The 17,208-nt window shown below is 43.5% G+C and overlaps 1 protein-coding gene across 4 annotated transcripts in view; it reads right to left on the reverse strand.

Moving 5' to 3' along the window:
• Positions 1–635: 635 nt before the first annotated feature.
• Positions 636–17,208, reverse strand: part of LOC130204876 (rab GTPase-activating protein 1) — a 60,369-nt gene continuing 43,796 nt past the window's right edge. For 3 of the 4 annotated variants that reach the window (XM_056431845.1, XM_056431844.1, XM_056431843.1), the window contains 12 exons: positions 16,155–16,229; positions 15,503–15,628; positions 15,045–15,188; positions 13,975–14,016; positions 13,474–13,602; positions 11,087–11,179; positions 9,715–9,825; positions 9,324–9,428; positions 8,187–8,270; positions 5,224–5,295; positions 3,313–3,507; positions 636–2,998 (listed from right to left, as the gene is read on the reverse strand). In XM_056431845.1, the coding sequence (XP_056287820.1) occupies positions 2,882–2,998; positions 3,313–3,507; positions 5,224–5,295; positions 8,187–8,270; positions 9,324–9,428; positions 9,715–9,825; positions 11,087–11,179; positions 13,474–13,602; positions 13,975–14,016; positions 15,045–15,188; positions 15,503–15,628; positions 16,155–16,229 (1,293 nt within the window). In that variant the 3' untranslated portion in view covers positions 636–2,881. The other variant, XM_056431846.1, reaches the window with a different exon arrangement.

Here is a 17,208-nt window from a genome sequence, read left to right on the forward strand (position 1 = left end):
TTGTAGTACTCCAAATCCAATATTCAAACGAAGGATTTCTCAGGGATGATTTCCTGTTAGGCCTATTGTTCTTTCAGCTGAAATCAGATTTATATGAACCAGGACGCGGACACGGTTTAAATGTCACCAGGTGGTTTATAGGTTTCAGTTTGGAGAGAACACGCCCTCATCCTGTTCTCACAGATCCTCTCACAAACATGGCCGTCGTGTCTGTCCGTCACGTTTATCCATTCTTTGGTACGAATAGATTCCGCTTTAAATAATAAACGTTGCATGTATTTATTCGTTCCAGGTCAGGTTCTCTTATGGCTGCTTGTGTGTCGACATTATTTAATATTTGAGAGATTTGGCTTCTTCTAATTGTGTAAGAGACGCTTGGTGCTCGCTGACCGTGAACAACACGGCGCATCTCATGAACTTGAGGGAGTTTTTGGACGGGACCAAGTTATGAGGGACGGAATATTGGAACGTATAGAGGCCGATGCGAGCTCTTTGTAGTTAAAAAATACTTTCAGTTCTTTTCATCTTTCCATCTCGGTTTCTTCTCCCTTTCATCATCTCCTGTGACACCCGCGTGTCGAGCGGTTGCCTTTGATCTTCTATTAAAGACACAGAAGAAGTCAGAGGCAGACGTCTAGTGTTGATACCTTTATATTGAAATTCATGAAGTATACACAATGCATCCTCCACTTGAACATTTCCCACACGTTGATAATGTTTTGTTGTTGATAACGCTACGCTTTGGCCGTTATTAACCACACAGCAGTCTGACTGAGAAGCTTTGAGCAATATAAACATTAAAAACATAAAACATTGTGGATTAATAGCACGACAGCAGTGTGTAGGTACATTAGTTAGTCACAGTAGAAAATCATAAACAAAAACCCAATATTCATTTGTTTTAATGTTTGTTATGTACAACCCAGTGCCTTTAGAGGGACGGCCCTCTGATTCTTCATCTGGACTTTCTGACATCGCGAGGAGAGTGGTCAGCCAATCAGATTCCTCCTTCAAGTTAGATGCTATTTACAGCAGCTGTTGGTTTGAGGCCGGCAACAGAAAAGAGAAGCGCAGTTTCTTCTTTCTTCAGTCGAATCGGAGCCGTACAAATATGAATAGAAATTTAAATATGGTCGAGATCCCTTTCTAGTCAGTTATATATGAAGACAACAAAAACACACATACACGCAAGCACTCTTTCTCCCGTGGTTCTCCCGTTCCGCCTCGTCCCAAAGGTTCTGCTGCAGAGACGAGTTCCCGGACCCGGAATAAACACACGCTTCTGTAACCGGCTCCATCAGGAGACACCAGGACCTCCTCCTGACCGTTAAACACGCCTCCTCGTCTCTCTCAGTTTACCTCAACCTCAACCTCAACCCGTCCACGCGGCCGTCCTGTTAGTTGTGAAAAAAAAAAAAAAACTCTTTCAGATCCAACATGTCGCCCTTTTTAATATCTGTACTATAAAGCGACAAGGATTGTTGTCAAATAAACAGTGTCATTGTTTTCATACGCGTAGTGGTTAAAGAGATCCAAAACTTAAGTGTGATAAATAAAAACACGGCCTGCCACCCGTCACTCAAGGTCAAAGGTCACAGAGCAGCTAACACCAGAGGAGGGAGTTTCTTTTTTTTAAAGGTGTGTTCAAGTGCAGCAGGAATTTAAACGTATATCCTTAACATTCCGAGTGGCGTAGGTTGTGTAACGAGCGCCGCAGCCCTCGGGTTTCAGAGTTCTTGCCTCCATCCAGATGTTCTGACGTACGCATGCAGAGGTTTGAGCGGTTCGGTGCTGGGTCATCAAAACCAAACCCGCCCCGAGCGTGTTTGGTGTCCCACGTATGTGGGGAAAGTTCTGCTGCTGTTGACATTTACAACAGCTTTCATGTTTCCGTCCTTACTGAAAATTATTTATTCATATCCACTCGTCTTCATCGACCTTCAGATGAAGGCTTTGTCAACAAACGTTCCTGGAGCATCTTTCAGACGCACATTTCAACGTTAAAGGACAGCCAAGGAAACAGTGTTCCCCTTACATACAAACACACACACATACAAACACACACACACACACACACACTTAGTGCTTTTTTCTTTCCCGTGGACTTCCACACGCTGTCCGACTTGCTGTTTTACTCACAATGTAACATCATTTCAGTCAATTATTTATGCATTCAAACACATTTTTTACAATCTCACACACATGAACAGTCTACACCAAACACAAAAGCATGCGTGCTTACACACACACACACACACACACACACACACACACACACATTCATGTACACACAGAAAAAGGAAAGCCTTGCTCAAGGTAAATTAGAAAAGGTGTCTGTTAGCTCTCGTACCTAAAACCAGGACTTAGCAGGACTGGTTGTCTTGTCGTGGAGAGGGCGGCACGCAGACCCGTACGGGAGCACCGGGTGTTTGATTCTCTCTCCCGTCAGGACGGTACCGGGTCAGATGTCCCACCCTCCTTCTGCGGGTCGTTAAGATCAGCAGTTCAAAGACAGAAATAAATGGAGCGCATCTTCTTTTTCTTCTTTTTTGATACTTTTCTTTCCGTGACCGCTGGAAGCTCGCTGCGTCTCTGGGGGAAAGTGGGTCGCGTTGTACTTCGTGTCACGGTTTTGTAACCCCTCCGCGTCAGCACACTCGGCTGGCGTCACCCGTGGGTGGAGAGGAGAATAAATGGGTGGGGGTGTCCGGTCAGTGGGAGCGGTGGGAACCGGGAAGGACTTCTTCTGGATAAGAGGGAACAAATAACACGGGAATTCTGTGACTCCGGGGTGAATGTTGAAGTCGTGGCCCGGCGGGTGAAGTTAGGCGTCGAGAGGTTGCAGACTTGGTCTCGGTAGAACCGGACTGGGCTTCTCGGGTTAGGTGGTCTCCTTGGTCCCAGTGACGGTCTTGATGGAGCTGAGCGTCCGGTTGAACCAGGTCTTCTTGGCCGCCTGCACTTCGTTGAAGGCCAGACCCAGGTGGTGCTCGAGGTCCTGATGAGACAGCAGAGCCAACCATCAGGATCACGGGCCGTAACATCACAGAATCACCACATGTGTTCTTGGTTTTCCACATTTTAGGCATCTGTATGTCATTTTTTAACACTTTGCGTTTCCTCAATCAGCGACTTCGATCCCGACTCTCAGACACACCATTCTAGTCGTGATGTTAGTAATATTGCAACTCAATAAATCACGTTGCTCCGGCATCAGGAGGGCGGACCATGTGACCCAACCGCTGGTATTTGGGCTCGATGTACGGCCACAAAGTCTCACCCTTTGTAGTTTGATGAACTGTGTTGGCGTACCTGGATTTTGCACTCCGCCTCCACCAGCTGCAGTTTGGTCTGAGCGAGTTCCAGCTCCATCTCTCTCAGCTGGTTCTTCAGGTCCTCCTTCTCCTCATCGGTCTCAGCCCCTCCGGCCGAGGTCGTCGCCGCCGCCCGCACGCGACCTTCCTTGTTGAAAAGGCTTCTGCACTTCTCACAGCCGCCAACTTTGGACTGCAAACGGATCAGAGAGAGAAGTTACTTTACTTTTGTTACGTTTCCCACTCGGCCATCTTTACTCCATACTTCATTATGATATTTTAATTGTGTTTAAAATAAAAAAATGCTTTTAAAACTAAATTGCAATGAGCTGTATTCATATATCAATCCTTCTGTCGTGGAGATATTTGTACAACTCGAGAGGAGAGAGCGCTCCGCTTGTAACTGAAGCGGGGCAGCTCATTGGTGGAGACCGGCGTACACGCCTTCACCAGTCACCCGTCACACTTCCTGTTTGAGTCGTGTGTAACGAGCTGTTAGAGAAAATCACTGAACAGAGACGAGCTGCTTCACTTTAGCTTCAGCGTCACTTGTTGATCTTTTAGTGTTTCCTCATTTAAGGATGAGTCGGGTCCTGGTTCGTGCATTTACTCTTTTAAAACCTCCGTTCATAGTCACGGTCGTGTTGCTTAGCAACAACAGTTGACTGACTGTTGAGATATTTCCACGTTCCCTTTGGATTAAAGTGGCAGTTTAAAGCCGACTAGCGGTGGAGGATCATCACTGAAGTGGAGGAGCGCTTTAATTAAAAGTGTTTGTCGTGACTTTAAGGGGTTTTAGTTAATAACTGAGTCAGTACATTATACAAACATGTTTAATTCACTCTGGTCTATAGTATCCACTGCACATCACTGTTCCTCAACCTCAATTACATTGTGATTGCTGACAGTTACATTGCATTTGATGCACCGTTAAGATGAAACAATAAAAGGCAAAGAGCAGCCCTGCTGCCTCGTCACAGAACTCGTCCTCGGTGCGTCGAAGCCGCCCTGAGCCAGGAGCTCTTTTCAGTGAACACAAACAGTTCCTCAGCCAAGTGAGACGCCTGGCCCCGGCTCACCGGCTCACCGGCCTAACTCCTCATTCTTGCCCCAAAAGCTTTGATTTAGCGAAATTTTCGTGCGACGAGATCCCGTGCAAAGTCAACGTACAGACACGTGAGGTCGCGATAGATGTGAAATTTCGCAGGGCGGCGAGTATGGGCTGTTTTTGGGGGGGGTTGCGAAATTTCGCCACTCGGGCCAATCAGCGCTCGAGTTGCTCCGCGTGTCATCACTGTCTCGCCGTTGTCGAATCAGAACTAGATGGAGGACACACTCATCAGAATCGCAGAGAATAAAACGGGCACGGCTGATGTTATGAACCCGAACACGACGGCGTTAGATGTCTCGTGTGTGGGCGGTCCACAACAAGTATGAAGCAGAACTAGTGGTTAGTTCTTCCTTGATGGATGGCGTAAAATATAACGGTTTTCACACGAGTAAATCTGAATCGGAAACATTAATTAGCTACGTGCTTTAGGCACACGAAGAATTTGACTTGGCGGCTGGTGTGTACATCAGACAGACAAACAAAACAACAACAATCAACAGTCAATATATAATAATATAAAATAATAGATTAAAAAAATTAAAAAAATGTGTTCATGAGGGTCAGAAGTCGTTTGTATGGCGTGAAGTCGAGGTCCTGATGGACCTCAGCAGAAAAAGCCACGGAGATAAGCCCCGCCCCTCGCAGAGCGTCGCAGCGCTTTTGGTGTGAACGCGGCATAAGACGGCAAGATCGTCCCAACATACCTGCAGACTGAGGAAGTGAGCGATGCGGTGATGTACGTGTTGGCGTGCACGCAGCGGGGTTTCCAGGTGTGTGTGTTTGCGTGTCAAAATTTACCCGGATCTTCTCCAGTTCCCCTCGGTTGGCCGTCTGCTGTTTCTCCAGTCGTTCACTCAGCTGGGTGCAGATCTACAGGAGCCAGAGGGGAGAGCGCGGTTCAGAGAGCGTGTTCACGCCGTGTGTTCAGACCTCGACTCTGTTGCAGTTCAGCCGGACCACGCGTGTGTCGCTCCACGGAAACACGACGCGGTGTTCTGGATGAACTCATCCCTGCTGGGGTTCTGTGGTGCCTCGGCCTCTCCATCTCGTGGGTCTATTAGTGGACTCACAGGGTGCCGCTGCAACAGCAGGGCTCACCTGGGTTGTACACGCGTATAACCCACAGCTACACACACCACACACACACACACACACACTTGTGCAGACGGCCAGTGCGATCGATGGGTCGGGAGTCATTCCAACGGGGGCATCTCACCGCTCTGCAGACGGACGACCTGGGTCTCTCTGTTCCCCTCCCCCCGTATCTCTCAGATTCCCTGTGGCACATACTGGATCTTTTTTTCCTCCTCCTCCAGAGATCAATCTCTACATCCATCTGTGTATCTTTCGGCAAGCAGATATCCATCTCTCTCCTCCTACAGCTCTTTTATCTTTCCCTCCTGTCATCCTCTCCTTCGTTTACTTTCAACTGCCATTACTGAACCATCTCTCCGCCTTCCCTCCATCACCACCGGGGACGCTTCCCTCTTGATCTCGCAGCTTCCTCATTTACTCTGCCTGCTTCCTCGTTTGCTCCGCCTGCTTCCTTCTCTTAAACTAGTGGACCACCACGGCATGCTGTCCATCTTTATACCTTGTCGAGCTTTAACATGAGCTGCTTGTAGTCTTCAATCAGTTTTATCCTGAGCCTGTTAAGTAGAAATGTTTCCTAGAATGCAGAAGATGGGGTCAACGTCTTTCTTATTGCTGAACCATCTGCAAACATGCTCGGAACAAACTAGGTTATTTTTTGCGCATTAAATTTAAAATAGACTGTTATCGTTTCCATAATTCGTGAAACTTTCATTTGACAATTAAATATCACTTTAGAGTTTGTGTTTATTTCTCATGGTTCATACTAAAGACCTAAGGGGCGTTTTTGCGTGCTTACAGTGAGCATCTGATACGCACATGTCCCTTCGATTACTTCATCTTTATAATAACATTACGTATGCAGCTTAGAACTAGAATTAAACAATTGGGATGCAACAAGGGGTCACAATATTTAAGTGTCTGGGGTCAAAATCAATAAATAGAATGCGAACAGGGCCCCAGAAGCAGAGGCAGTGTCCCCTCCCCTGCTCCTCTTCGACAGGGAGGACAATACGCCACTTAACTTGTTGTCAGCCTCATCATTAACAGACGTGTCTCTGTCCTCGTGGGCCGGGGGGCGAGTCGCACACAAAGACTCTTTCGTCTCTAATCCCACAAAAAGAAACATTCACAGCCACTTAAATATGAAAATGTGATTTGAAGGATCATTTGAGTTATCTGGGTGGTTGCAGGCTATTTTGGGCCATTCCTTTAACTTGTCATTCCCAGAGGATGGAATGCTGCTGTCCTCCCTCAGACTTCTGGTAATGTTCTCCCTCTCGCCGTCTATCAGCCCGCCACACAAATAACTATTTTTGACAATTCCCATTTAGCTCTGCTCAGCTGCATGCTAGCAATGTGAAGGCTGCTGTCCCTCAAACCCCTGAGAGCTCTCCACCACTTATCAGATCTGCTGTAATATGTGAAGTCTCAGGTGAAGTTCAGATCGGTTTCTAAATGAGTCCTCTTGCTATTTCTGTCTTCCTCCAGGGGGAACAACACGAGCCGGACTGTTGCATGATGTCTCCGTGCTGATGGTAAGAGTACTTGATCTCGGCATGTTTATATTTAAGCATCAAGTGACAGGATGAGATCTGAAAGGATGAAATCCACCGCGTGAGGAGTTTTGAGAGACAGGAACTCAGAAGATGCTCCGAGGCTCAGTCATCAAAGGCTCCGGGTTCAACTCAAGGCCATTTTGTAAAAATAGATGTTTCTAGATGAATGACTGGAAACAGATTGTTCTTATATTATTTGGGATTATTTATGGCCAGTCCTGCCGCACTAATGGTTTGATCAAAGCTCTGTTCTAAAAAAGACAAGAGGATTAAGGAAAGCTAAGATGATAAAAAGATACAAACAACGAAGTGTAGGGGACTCTGTTGGGAGCACATAATTCACAAGACTAGTAGGGTGGTGTGCAGGATACGTGACCGGGTCCCTTTAAGAGCTGGGAGCGTAACCAGGGCAACGGGGTGGCGTCGAGGGGTTTAAAGGTCACGAGGTGTCAGTGTCACGGGTGAAATGTTTTGTGTGAGGAAATAAACGGCCACAGAGGTGTGCAGCCAAAGAAAGTGACTTTGTCCATATCGTTCATTCCCGCGCTCCTACAGAAGTCTATTTATTATCTATTTACTAACTATTTATTTAAATAGATTAAGAACTCCAATATATTTGCTCTATTAATTATAGACCGTCATTATTCTAATTAGATATATTTGACTATCTTACAACATCTTTAGTATTTTGATGTGTGTATTTTGTTCCCTTTTATTTAAATGTATTTACTTTCCATCAACTTCTTTGCTTACATATGTTAGACACAAATCTATATACTTATATATTATAGACATAGCTATATACTGATATAGATTCATGTAGACTTGAGCTGGTGGGGGGTGGGGGTTAAGTGGATTGTAGTAGGGGTTGTGCTGTTGGATCTAAACAGAACAAAGTCTTCAAGAACCAGAAACCAGGGAGGATGTGCAACAGTCACAGTTTCACTTCTCTAACGGAGTAAAGAGACACTTCAGTAGAGAGTTTAACCAGCAAGGCTCATAGTACGGTATACATGCCAACTCAAAGTAATCAACACTTCAAATGTTGACTATTTTAAAATCATTTTTAAGCTCATCGATTAGCTCATGTTTCAGATAAACTCTACATACCTGTTTATATTCTCCAATAATCGAGCCGTTCTTCTTTATCTCAGATTCAGACTTATCAAGCTCTCGCCTGCACATCTCCTTCAGCTGTGGACACACACACACACACACACATTCTGTTAGGTTGTTGGAGGGCAGAGAGACAAAGGACAGAAGCAGGGTCAGAGGCCCCGGAGACCATGTGACTGCTATGACAAGTGAAGAAGACAGGAATTGGCAGACTTTAAGCTCGGGCCAAAGTCACCGCCTCAACACGACCTCGACTCAACCACATAAATCCTTCACAGCTACACCTACACATTCAAGAAGACACATGTGGCGGACAGCCCTGAACACACATGGGAACAGAAGTCAGCTGGTCTGTCCTTCACCTCGGAGGGATTCTTACAAAATAAATCAACATTGGAGAGGAACTGACACTTTGATATTGGAGGTTTGACCCAGATGAAAAATGATTTTTTTCCTTCTTTTTTCCTTCTACCGTATTACATAGACAGAGGCTAAACAACAACATGCAGACAAGGAAGAACGGCATGGACAGATTTAATGATAAAGACACACAGACCTCCTGCATGTGGAACGGTGCAGAGACACAGATACATCATGGAGCTCGAGGGGATCCAGGGCTTATGGGTCGACTGGACTAGATTGAACATGCAGTTGAGGCCAGTGAAGGTGCAGCCTCTTAACACATAAATCCAGCTTCACCACCTCTGGGTGCAGCAAAGGTATGGTCAATACTGCTGCCTCAGGACAAACATAAAATACAGCCTTGTTTTCAAATAAGAGTATTATAAACTAAAAGATATGCCGACATGCAATGAGTCCAATCATCCACGACGTTTGGTTGAAGTAAGAACCTGCAGACTCAGAATCTTTAAGATAGTCTGATCGCATTAATATTGCATACTTCCCACCAGTCTCCTTCTTGAGCCCAGGGACAGGAAAACTAATAAGCAGTGCCTTTTCACCATAGTTGTGATCCTTCCTTCATCTGACAATTTGTGTTGCAATAGTGCCGACGCTTTCTTACCATCTGTAACCCCGTGTGCCACATGAGATTGAAATGAAAAAACATTTATTCAGTTAATGTCTTCAATAGAGACATCAGGCTGAAGAGTGTGTGTTGCTGTCTCTGACCTGAGCCGATTCTTCTTCCAGGCGTCTCTTCTCGTCCTCTGAGTCCACCAATTTCTGTTTGGTCAGCAGCAGCTCCTTATTCAGGGCGTCCGCCTTCTCCTCCGCCTGACACACAAACAGATCAAAATAACCCAATGCTGATGAGCTCCTTGAAACGTACACTTGCCCTAGTTTTCTCGTAGCTTTCTCTCTCACTCTTCGAGGGTAGTGAAACAACGCTTTGCACACATGAACCACATTTTGAGGTTGTGTAAATAAAAGGTTATGCTACATTTCTTTGTTGGTTGCACAAACACACTTGTGCCTGCAATCAATTCTTAAAGAAGTGACAGTTGAAATTTGCGCGCGCGAGCGTGCACACACACACACACACGCTTTCTCTTTGGCTTACGTTGTCGAGGTCTTTGCGCAGGGCGATCTTGCTGCCGACGAGTTCATGAGCCAGGTCGTCGTTCTCCTGCTCCAAGCGCATGTTAGCCTCTTGCAAACGACGGTTCTCCCGCTGAGCCGAGGGAGAGAGGAGTCAAGGAGAAAGAGAGCAGGAGAGGAGAGAGGAGTAAAGGAGAAAGAGAGCAGGAGAGAGGAGTAAAGGAGAAAGAGTGCAGGAGAGAGGAGTAAAGGAGAAAGAGTGCAGGAGAGAGGAGTAATGATGAAACAATAATAAAAGTGGTACAGGGAAACATAAGTCCATATGAACGGAAACAAGTGAGGGACCATGAAAGAGGAAGGAAAGTGACCAGGTCACAGAGAAGGCAAAACAAGTTAATCATCAAGAGTTGCAAATGAATACGTGAGCATCTTCTCCTGACTCAATGCTTCATGGACAGAAAGAGATCCCGTTAGTGTCAAAGTTAACCGCGATCAGGTGAAGTCAGGGGTGTCTGTAATGTTTAACCTTGTACATCATTAACAGCAACAGGCGGCTATATTTAAAAAAATCAACAGACAATTATTAGATATACTTAGAAGCATGTCTGTTGTTAAAAAAATATAGTATACACAATCATTTCTGAGGGACAACTTTTTCATTGAAATATTCCAGCTCACTATCATTCTGGGAATATAAGTCTTAAGTGTTCATAATAAAAAAAGTAAGTGCTATTTTAATGCTCCGAGGAAGCAAATAGGGAATTGTTCAATTTTAAAACAGAATTGCATTTGTGATATTGTGAAGTGTTCCACCGCTGTTGAAACTATTGTAATATCTCTGATTCGACCTGATCGCCAGAGTGTAAAAATCCTCCTAAAAAGGTAAATAGTACAAACATCTTAAGATACCTCGTTTGACATACAAAATAAATAACATTGTCATACGGTTGGATGGAAGCATTGTGCAAGAGCAAACTCAACAGAAGTTCAGTCCCGTTGATGATCTGGTCCTGTGGACAAGTCGCTACCCTTGAGGTGACCTTTGGCGTGTACAATTAATGACTTTTTTGGTGCCATGTACTTTTTCTCTCCTAAACAAGGAGCGTCAAGGTCGACAGTAAAACAACAACAACAATGTAATGATTTTTTGTTGTTGAATGGAAATATCGGGATCGTTTTCACACTGTAGTGCCTACAGTACATGCCGCACCAACACAACAACATCATCTACGTATTCATTAGTCGATGATGTTGTGAATCAAATGTAATACTTTGGAAAATAAAGAGTTACCTTATGAATCAAGCCGATACAGCGTAATAACATAGCTTTATGTTCATTTCAGGGGGAAGTTGTTTATTATTTACACAGGTGAATATGTTGTGTGTATGTCTACCTCGTATCTCTCGATGGGGGGCTCCTGTTGTTCCTGTTGCTCTCTCAAGGTGTGGTACTCCTTTTCAAATTTCTTCAGCTTTTTCTGGCTGATCTGTTGGGCAGCGAGAGCAGAAAATAAATGTTTGGTATTCATCAACACAGAGAAGTACACTAATAGCTGGAATGAGGCACTCCTTAGTTCAGTCCAGCTTGTGAACAAAATGAAGATTTAGGAGATTACCGGCCCAATGTGCTGTCGTTGTCTGTCACACACACACATGCACACGCACACGCAAACGCCCACCTTTCACTGCCCAGCTGCAGCCGTCCATTGGGCTTTTGAAAAGAGAAAACTACCATACAATCAACACCATGTGATGATTCTCGGCATGAAAGAGAGACTTATTTGTCCATTCTGGCGGTTTTAAATCATCCCATACAAAAGTATATCAAGGGATCCAAATCCTCCCCAGCACTCTTCACCTAATGATGTTGGCAGAACTGGGACAGCACATGTTGTCCTGTTCCAGTGTGTGTGTGTGTTTGTGTGTGTGTACATGGGAGACCGACAAAAGGAAAGAAAAGTACAAGAGGTCATCCAGGTCACGGGTCGTCTCATCCAAGTCATTTCTCATTATTTTGTCCTCTTTTCTCTTGTAGCCTTGACAGCTGGATCAGCAGACGTTACTTCTCAGAAAAGCAATTAAGAACACAGCGAGAGCAGCTCTTTTAAGCACAGTCATCATTTATAAAAGACATCAAATATGTTTTATTTTAAAAGTCTTGGATCAAGTGGATTCGTAAATTATCTGTGGGGTACTATTAATATTGCTTTCTTAAAGTACAATAGGGAGGCGTATTGTTAAACCTCTGGCTCTGCTCTTCTGAAACTAAACAACTCTGACTAGCTTTCTTCATCTCTAGAGTTGAACTGTAAACACAATACCTGTGCACACACGTTCATATGTACCAATGAAAAGGTAGAGAGCCTTGACGGAGACATTAAGAGATGGAAACTGAAACACACAGTAAACAATGGAAAATGCACGCTCTCATGACATTCATTTAAATCTCTCGGCACTTTACATATTTTGACTTTAGACGTCGAAAGGTTGGCAGACAAGAAGAGAAAGTAGGTGAGACAACATTGATGAATCTAGTTTGACCCCAAGTTTGTCTCCTGGATACATTTTCTGAGCTGACTGTAGATTCCAACTGTGTTTGCCGCATATTCGACCTCTGACTACAATTACTCAGTAAAGTACATTAAAGACTTGTTCCTCTTCACGCCATCTACTAGAACCAACACAAGCACTACTATTACTGTACAGTAGTTGTAATATGGACACAACAACTGACTGATTCCATAACTTCACAATTAGTTACACTTTTCGTTCCTCTTCAGATCGCATCACTCGATTCTGCTTTTACGGTTTTGTGTGTATTGGAGGACCCAACGTTCAAAGGGGCAAGGACCAAGATGTATGTACCTCTGGTACATAAATACAATATATTTAAACTCCATGGAACCAATAAAGGTCTCCATCACGTTGTGCACCTTTAGATCAAGGCGTACATGTATATATAAGTAGGTCATTCAAAGTGAATAATTCAAACATTAAATCTGACACGACTATATCTGTCAAATCGGCAGGTATTTCATTCAAATAGGTAAAAAGCATCCATTAAAGCAAAAGAATAAACATGATTATTAGATAGAACATATAGAAAACACAAAAGCGGCGCAAAGAATCATTTTATAGTAGCTTCCATGTGAGAAGCCTCTTCAGCCTGAACTTATGTTCAGCCCTGATGCCTCTTAGACGAGCACTTGGGCCTCTTCAAGACATCACACCAAGTCCAGCTGCCTTTGATTTAGTTCTACTACATTTTCTCTGCTGGATTATCTGATTGTGCGTCTCTCTACTCCAGATTGTGCGTCTCTCTACTCCAGATTGTGCGTCTCTCTACTCCAGCGGTCAAACTGAGAACCTAATAGCTAAAAAACTTTCTTTATGTTTGCTAATTAATATCTCTGACCAAAGTTACCTTCAAAGTCAGACCCTCTGAATTAGACCAGCCTGTTTAAAACAGGTCAGGGCACAGGTGTGCATGCGTGTGTGTGTGTTTGTGTGTGTGTGTTAGACACAGACAGGAAGAGAGCGTGTGTGTTGGCGTGCATGCTTATTCCATCTGTTAAAAAGTGATTTAAAGTTAAAAGGTGACCCCTACTGGTAAATAAGAAGCAGTGCTACAGTTTTCAGTTTTAAGTATTACAAATATATTCCTGTTTGAGGCTTTTTGGACATCTTAAAGATCATCACCACATAAGGAAATCATATATGTTTCTATTTTTTATCAAAATAAGAAATGAGGTTACCAACAACCCCGTATCTTTTGACTCACCTTAATGCTACAGGCCAGCTCCATCAGTTTCTTTGCGTTTTCCTCAGAGCGGTACCTTTTCGGAACCGGGACACGAAAGAATTTGAGTGCACCTTCGAAGTCCGTTTGGATCAGATCGTCTTTTGATGTCTGAGGGAAAGAAGGACGGGGACACTTAAACCGATTCACACCACCTGGGACAGCCTGTTTGGTTGACACTGACCTCCTTTATTGCAACATGAAGCAGCACAAACCTCACTGATTGACAACATTGTCTGAACTTGTTATGATAAATAACAGGTTTGTGATAAACTAGCTCAGGTCTTTAAACAAGCATAAGATAAAAGTTGCTCCAAAGATTGTTATAACGGATCTGGTTTTTATTTAATGGGTTGACATGTGTCTGCATCTTCTCACATCTAAAGTCTTTCCAAGGTTACCTGCCGTGCCTTTCTGTTTCCACTCTGTTGTTGCGAGTGCTGTTGTTTGTGTGTGCATACATATCTGTTTGGGCTTCCTTACCTTCAGCAATGCCAAGGCCACATTGAAGATCACACTGATGCCCTGAAAATAAAGACACATTGTTCATGGCATATTAGGGAACAATCTTCCAAGAAAAAACGAGTATGTGCACAAATGGTGCGTACTGTGTAGTTTTTCTTTGTGATGAATTTATCTTAAAATATTATTTGCCAGCGATGGACACATGACAAATAATGACTCAACAATGAGAAAAGGGACATTTCCAGATTCATTAAATGGAAAAAGGGATGTATAAACTATTTTACTACACAAGTGTTGCTCTTGCTAATATTTGAGTTGGCAGTGTCTTCCAGTCTTCCTGGCAGATTATTTATCAGTGGTCACACGGTATCAGAAGTTGAAAAACTAGAAACATAAAATCTCTCCAGGATTTGGCACACTCCAGTCATCTTAGCTTGGACCACCATACTGAAAGGTCAATCTCCCCCTTAGTCTGAGGTTGTGTGTGATCTCTGTAATTGGGTCTGTCCATCATCTCCTAGATCTCGTAGTCTCCCAGTTCCTGCTGCTGTGATGCATCAGTAGGAATGCATCATTATGAATCTCGGTCCCCGGCATCATTCAGGTGATTAATGGGTCATGGTTTTCACGAGATGTAGACACTAGGGACAAAAACTTGTTTTGCCCCACCAGACAGGAAATGATTTTCCCCATGCTGTCATAGGCCTTCAAGTGAATCAACTTATTTTATTGAGCTCTTGGAAGATTGTTCATTCTTCACTTCAAACTTTATTATTATTTTAACTCCCGGGGTGCTTGAATTTGCACACATCTGTAAATCAACTTCGAGTGACAGCACATACAAATAAACAGCCTGTACATGAGGTCAACTCAGTGTCATAGCAATGGGTTTCTTAGAATACAGCTGTATGTAATCAAAATACTTTTTCATTGTTTAGTGTTTAGGATAAAAAATGCTGTCAGTTTGAGATGTGTCCATAAATGGCAAAAGAAAATAAATTAAATTGGTGAATATTGAATATGAAATCTGTATTGCACCAAAATGTGCATTTTTCCATATTAGAGTTGTGTTATGTCTTATTACCAACCTCACACAGTAGCAGATCAATGATATGGAAGACCATGTAAAGAGGGAACTTGGCTGTGAACAGAGTGAGGAACCACTGAGAGGCATACATATGAGCCTCCAGACCCACATTCAGGAAATGGTTGTACAGGTCTGGTATATATTCCTGTTTAAGAGAGAGAAAGAAGACAAGAGACAGAGGGGGAGAACATAAATAGAGAGACAGGAGCACGGAGAGGTGGAAGGAATGATGTGGAGGGAAGGAACAAGGAGAGAGGTTAATTAGTGGATCTAACGAAGACTCAAGGTACAACAAAAAGTTTTTAAAAAAGAGAAAGCGGCATTTTCAGAAATTGGACCAATTGAATGCAAACTAACATCTTTTCAGTCGGATTATGTGTGACCACAGTAAGGTCGACCACTGCTTTGGTGTACAGAAAAAGAAAAAAAATCAAGATCTGCAAATTAAAACACACATACCTGCATGAGCCTCTCAAGTTGGAAGAACTTGCAATGCAGATCTTCAAAGTTCTGTTTGAAAAGGTCCCTGAGCCCGTAATCAAACATGATCTTGACCAGCACGCTGAAAGCTTGCTCCTCCGGCATCTGAGGAAGACGACCCAGAGAGTTAGTAATTAGTGCCGGCACCGGTTTCAGGTGAAGCTGATGAGACGATGTTTTTACTTCACAGCTTTTCCATAGAACACGACCTGAACTTGTTCAGAAACTCCTTGTGATGTTGCTATCTAGATCTCCCTTTGTCCATCAGCTTCTAGAAATACATTGACCGTGCCTGTCCACTAGGTGGCAGTGTTGACATGTCCCTGAACGACAGGACTTCTTAAAGGGAAGCCACTCCAGCTTGGCAAATCAACGTGAACACATTATATGTTATTTATGCAAAATGAAATGTCAGTGGCCAACAGATACCAACTCACATCTGACATCTTCCTCAAACTGTTTCGGTGCAGTAACAATACATCTTGCATATCATATCAAACAATGAATATACTATATAAACTTCTCTGAGACATTAAGCAAAGCCTCTCCTCCAGCACTGCAGAATATAAAAAGATACAGATGTATAAAAAAAACCCAGAAACAGTTGGACCCTGCTGATGGGTGAACTCACATGCAGCAACAGCACAGCAGCCAGGAAGGATTGTCCCTGGCAGTAGCCAATCTCCTCATCGTAAACAGAGTAAGCCTGAAGGAGAGGACAAAGGCAAACAGGCACGCAGTTAGTAACTACGTTTCACAGTGAATACAAAGATGTGGGTAGTTAAATGATCAAATCTTTTTGGGGTTCATATTATGGGATGGTGCTTGTCCAGCAACTGTATAATAGTTATGCAACTGCAGATGATCCAAACCCTGTTTTTTCACAGGTACATTGAACAGTATTTCTAATTTCATCACAGAATCAAATGATGACGTATAAATGCGCAGAGATCAGAAGACCAAAGTATTTTTCCAAAGAAGTTGGCAAACCAGCCCAGGGAAAGAACAGGTGGTGAGAATTATTCCTTCATTTACACTGGAAGCTTAACACATCTTTAAATAAACTAAAACATATAAAAGGACAGTTGAGAAATTGCACCCTACTACTAACATATCAGTCAAATATATAATATATACATATTTAGCTTTTTTAATCACAGCAGACTTGTTGGGCTACAGAGCACTTGATATTGTACACGATGCCGAGAGTGATAACTAGGTGTTTGTATTCCCTTTTTGAAAATCTAAAGTTGTTGAGGTTTTAGCACTTTATGCCATAGGTCTTCAAGCTCACTTCACAGTTGAATGGCAGTAAAACAAGACATACATGAGGGAAGGATCTGGAGTGAGGGACAGAGAAAATGGAAACATTAGCATGAGACTGTGAAAAAGACAAACGGAAAGGAAAGGACGAAGAGAAGGAAAGGGAAGGGTTGGAGAGAGACGTTGGTGCTGAGGAAATGGAGTAAGTATGAAGGGAGGGCGCAAGGGACCGAGTTTGGAAAAGAGGCTGTAGTGGCCTACTGAGCGACAAACACAAATAATGAGTACAAGTTAAACGGACAGAGTGTGGATCAATCCACACACAGAGGGAGGGGAGGGCCCGCTGAATTATTTTAAAAAAACACCTGAGGAGGTGCTTGTCTTGGAAGGAGATGGATGCCCTCACCTGAGTTATACATAAT

The sequence above is a fragment of the Pseudoliparis swirei genome, chromosome 15 (genome assembly GCF_029220125.1).
Source record: "Pseudoliparis swirei isolate HS2019 ecotype Mariana Trench chromosome 15, NWPU_hadal_v1, whole genome shotgun sequence".
NCBI classification, from domain to species: domain Eukaryota; kingdom Metazoa; phylum Chordata; class Actinopteri; order Perciformes; family Liparidae; genus Pseudoliparis; species Pseudoliparis swirei.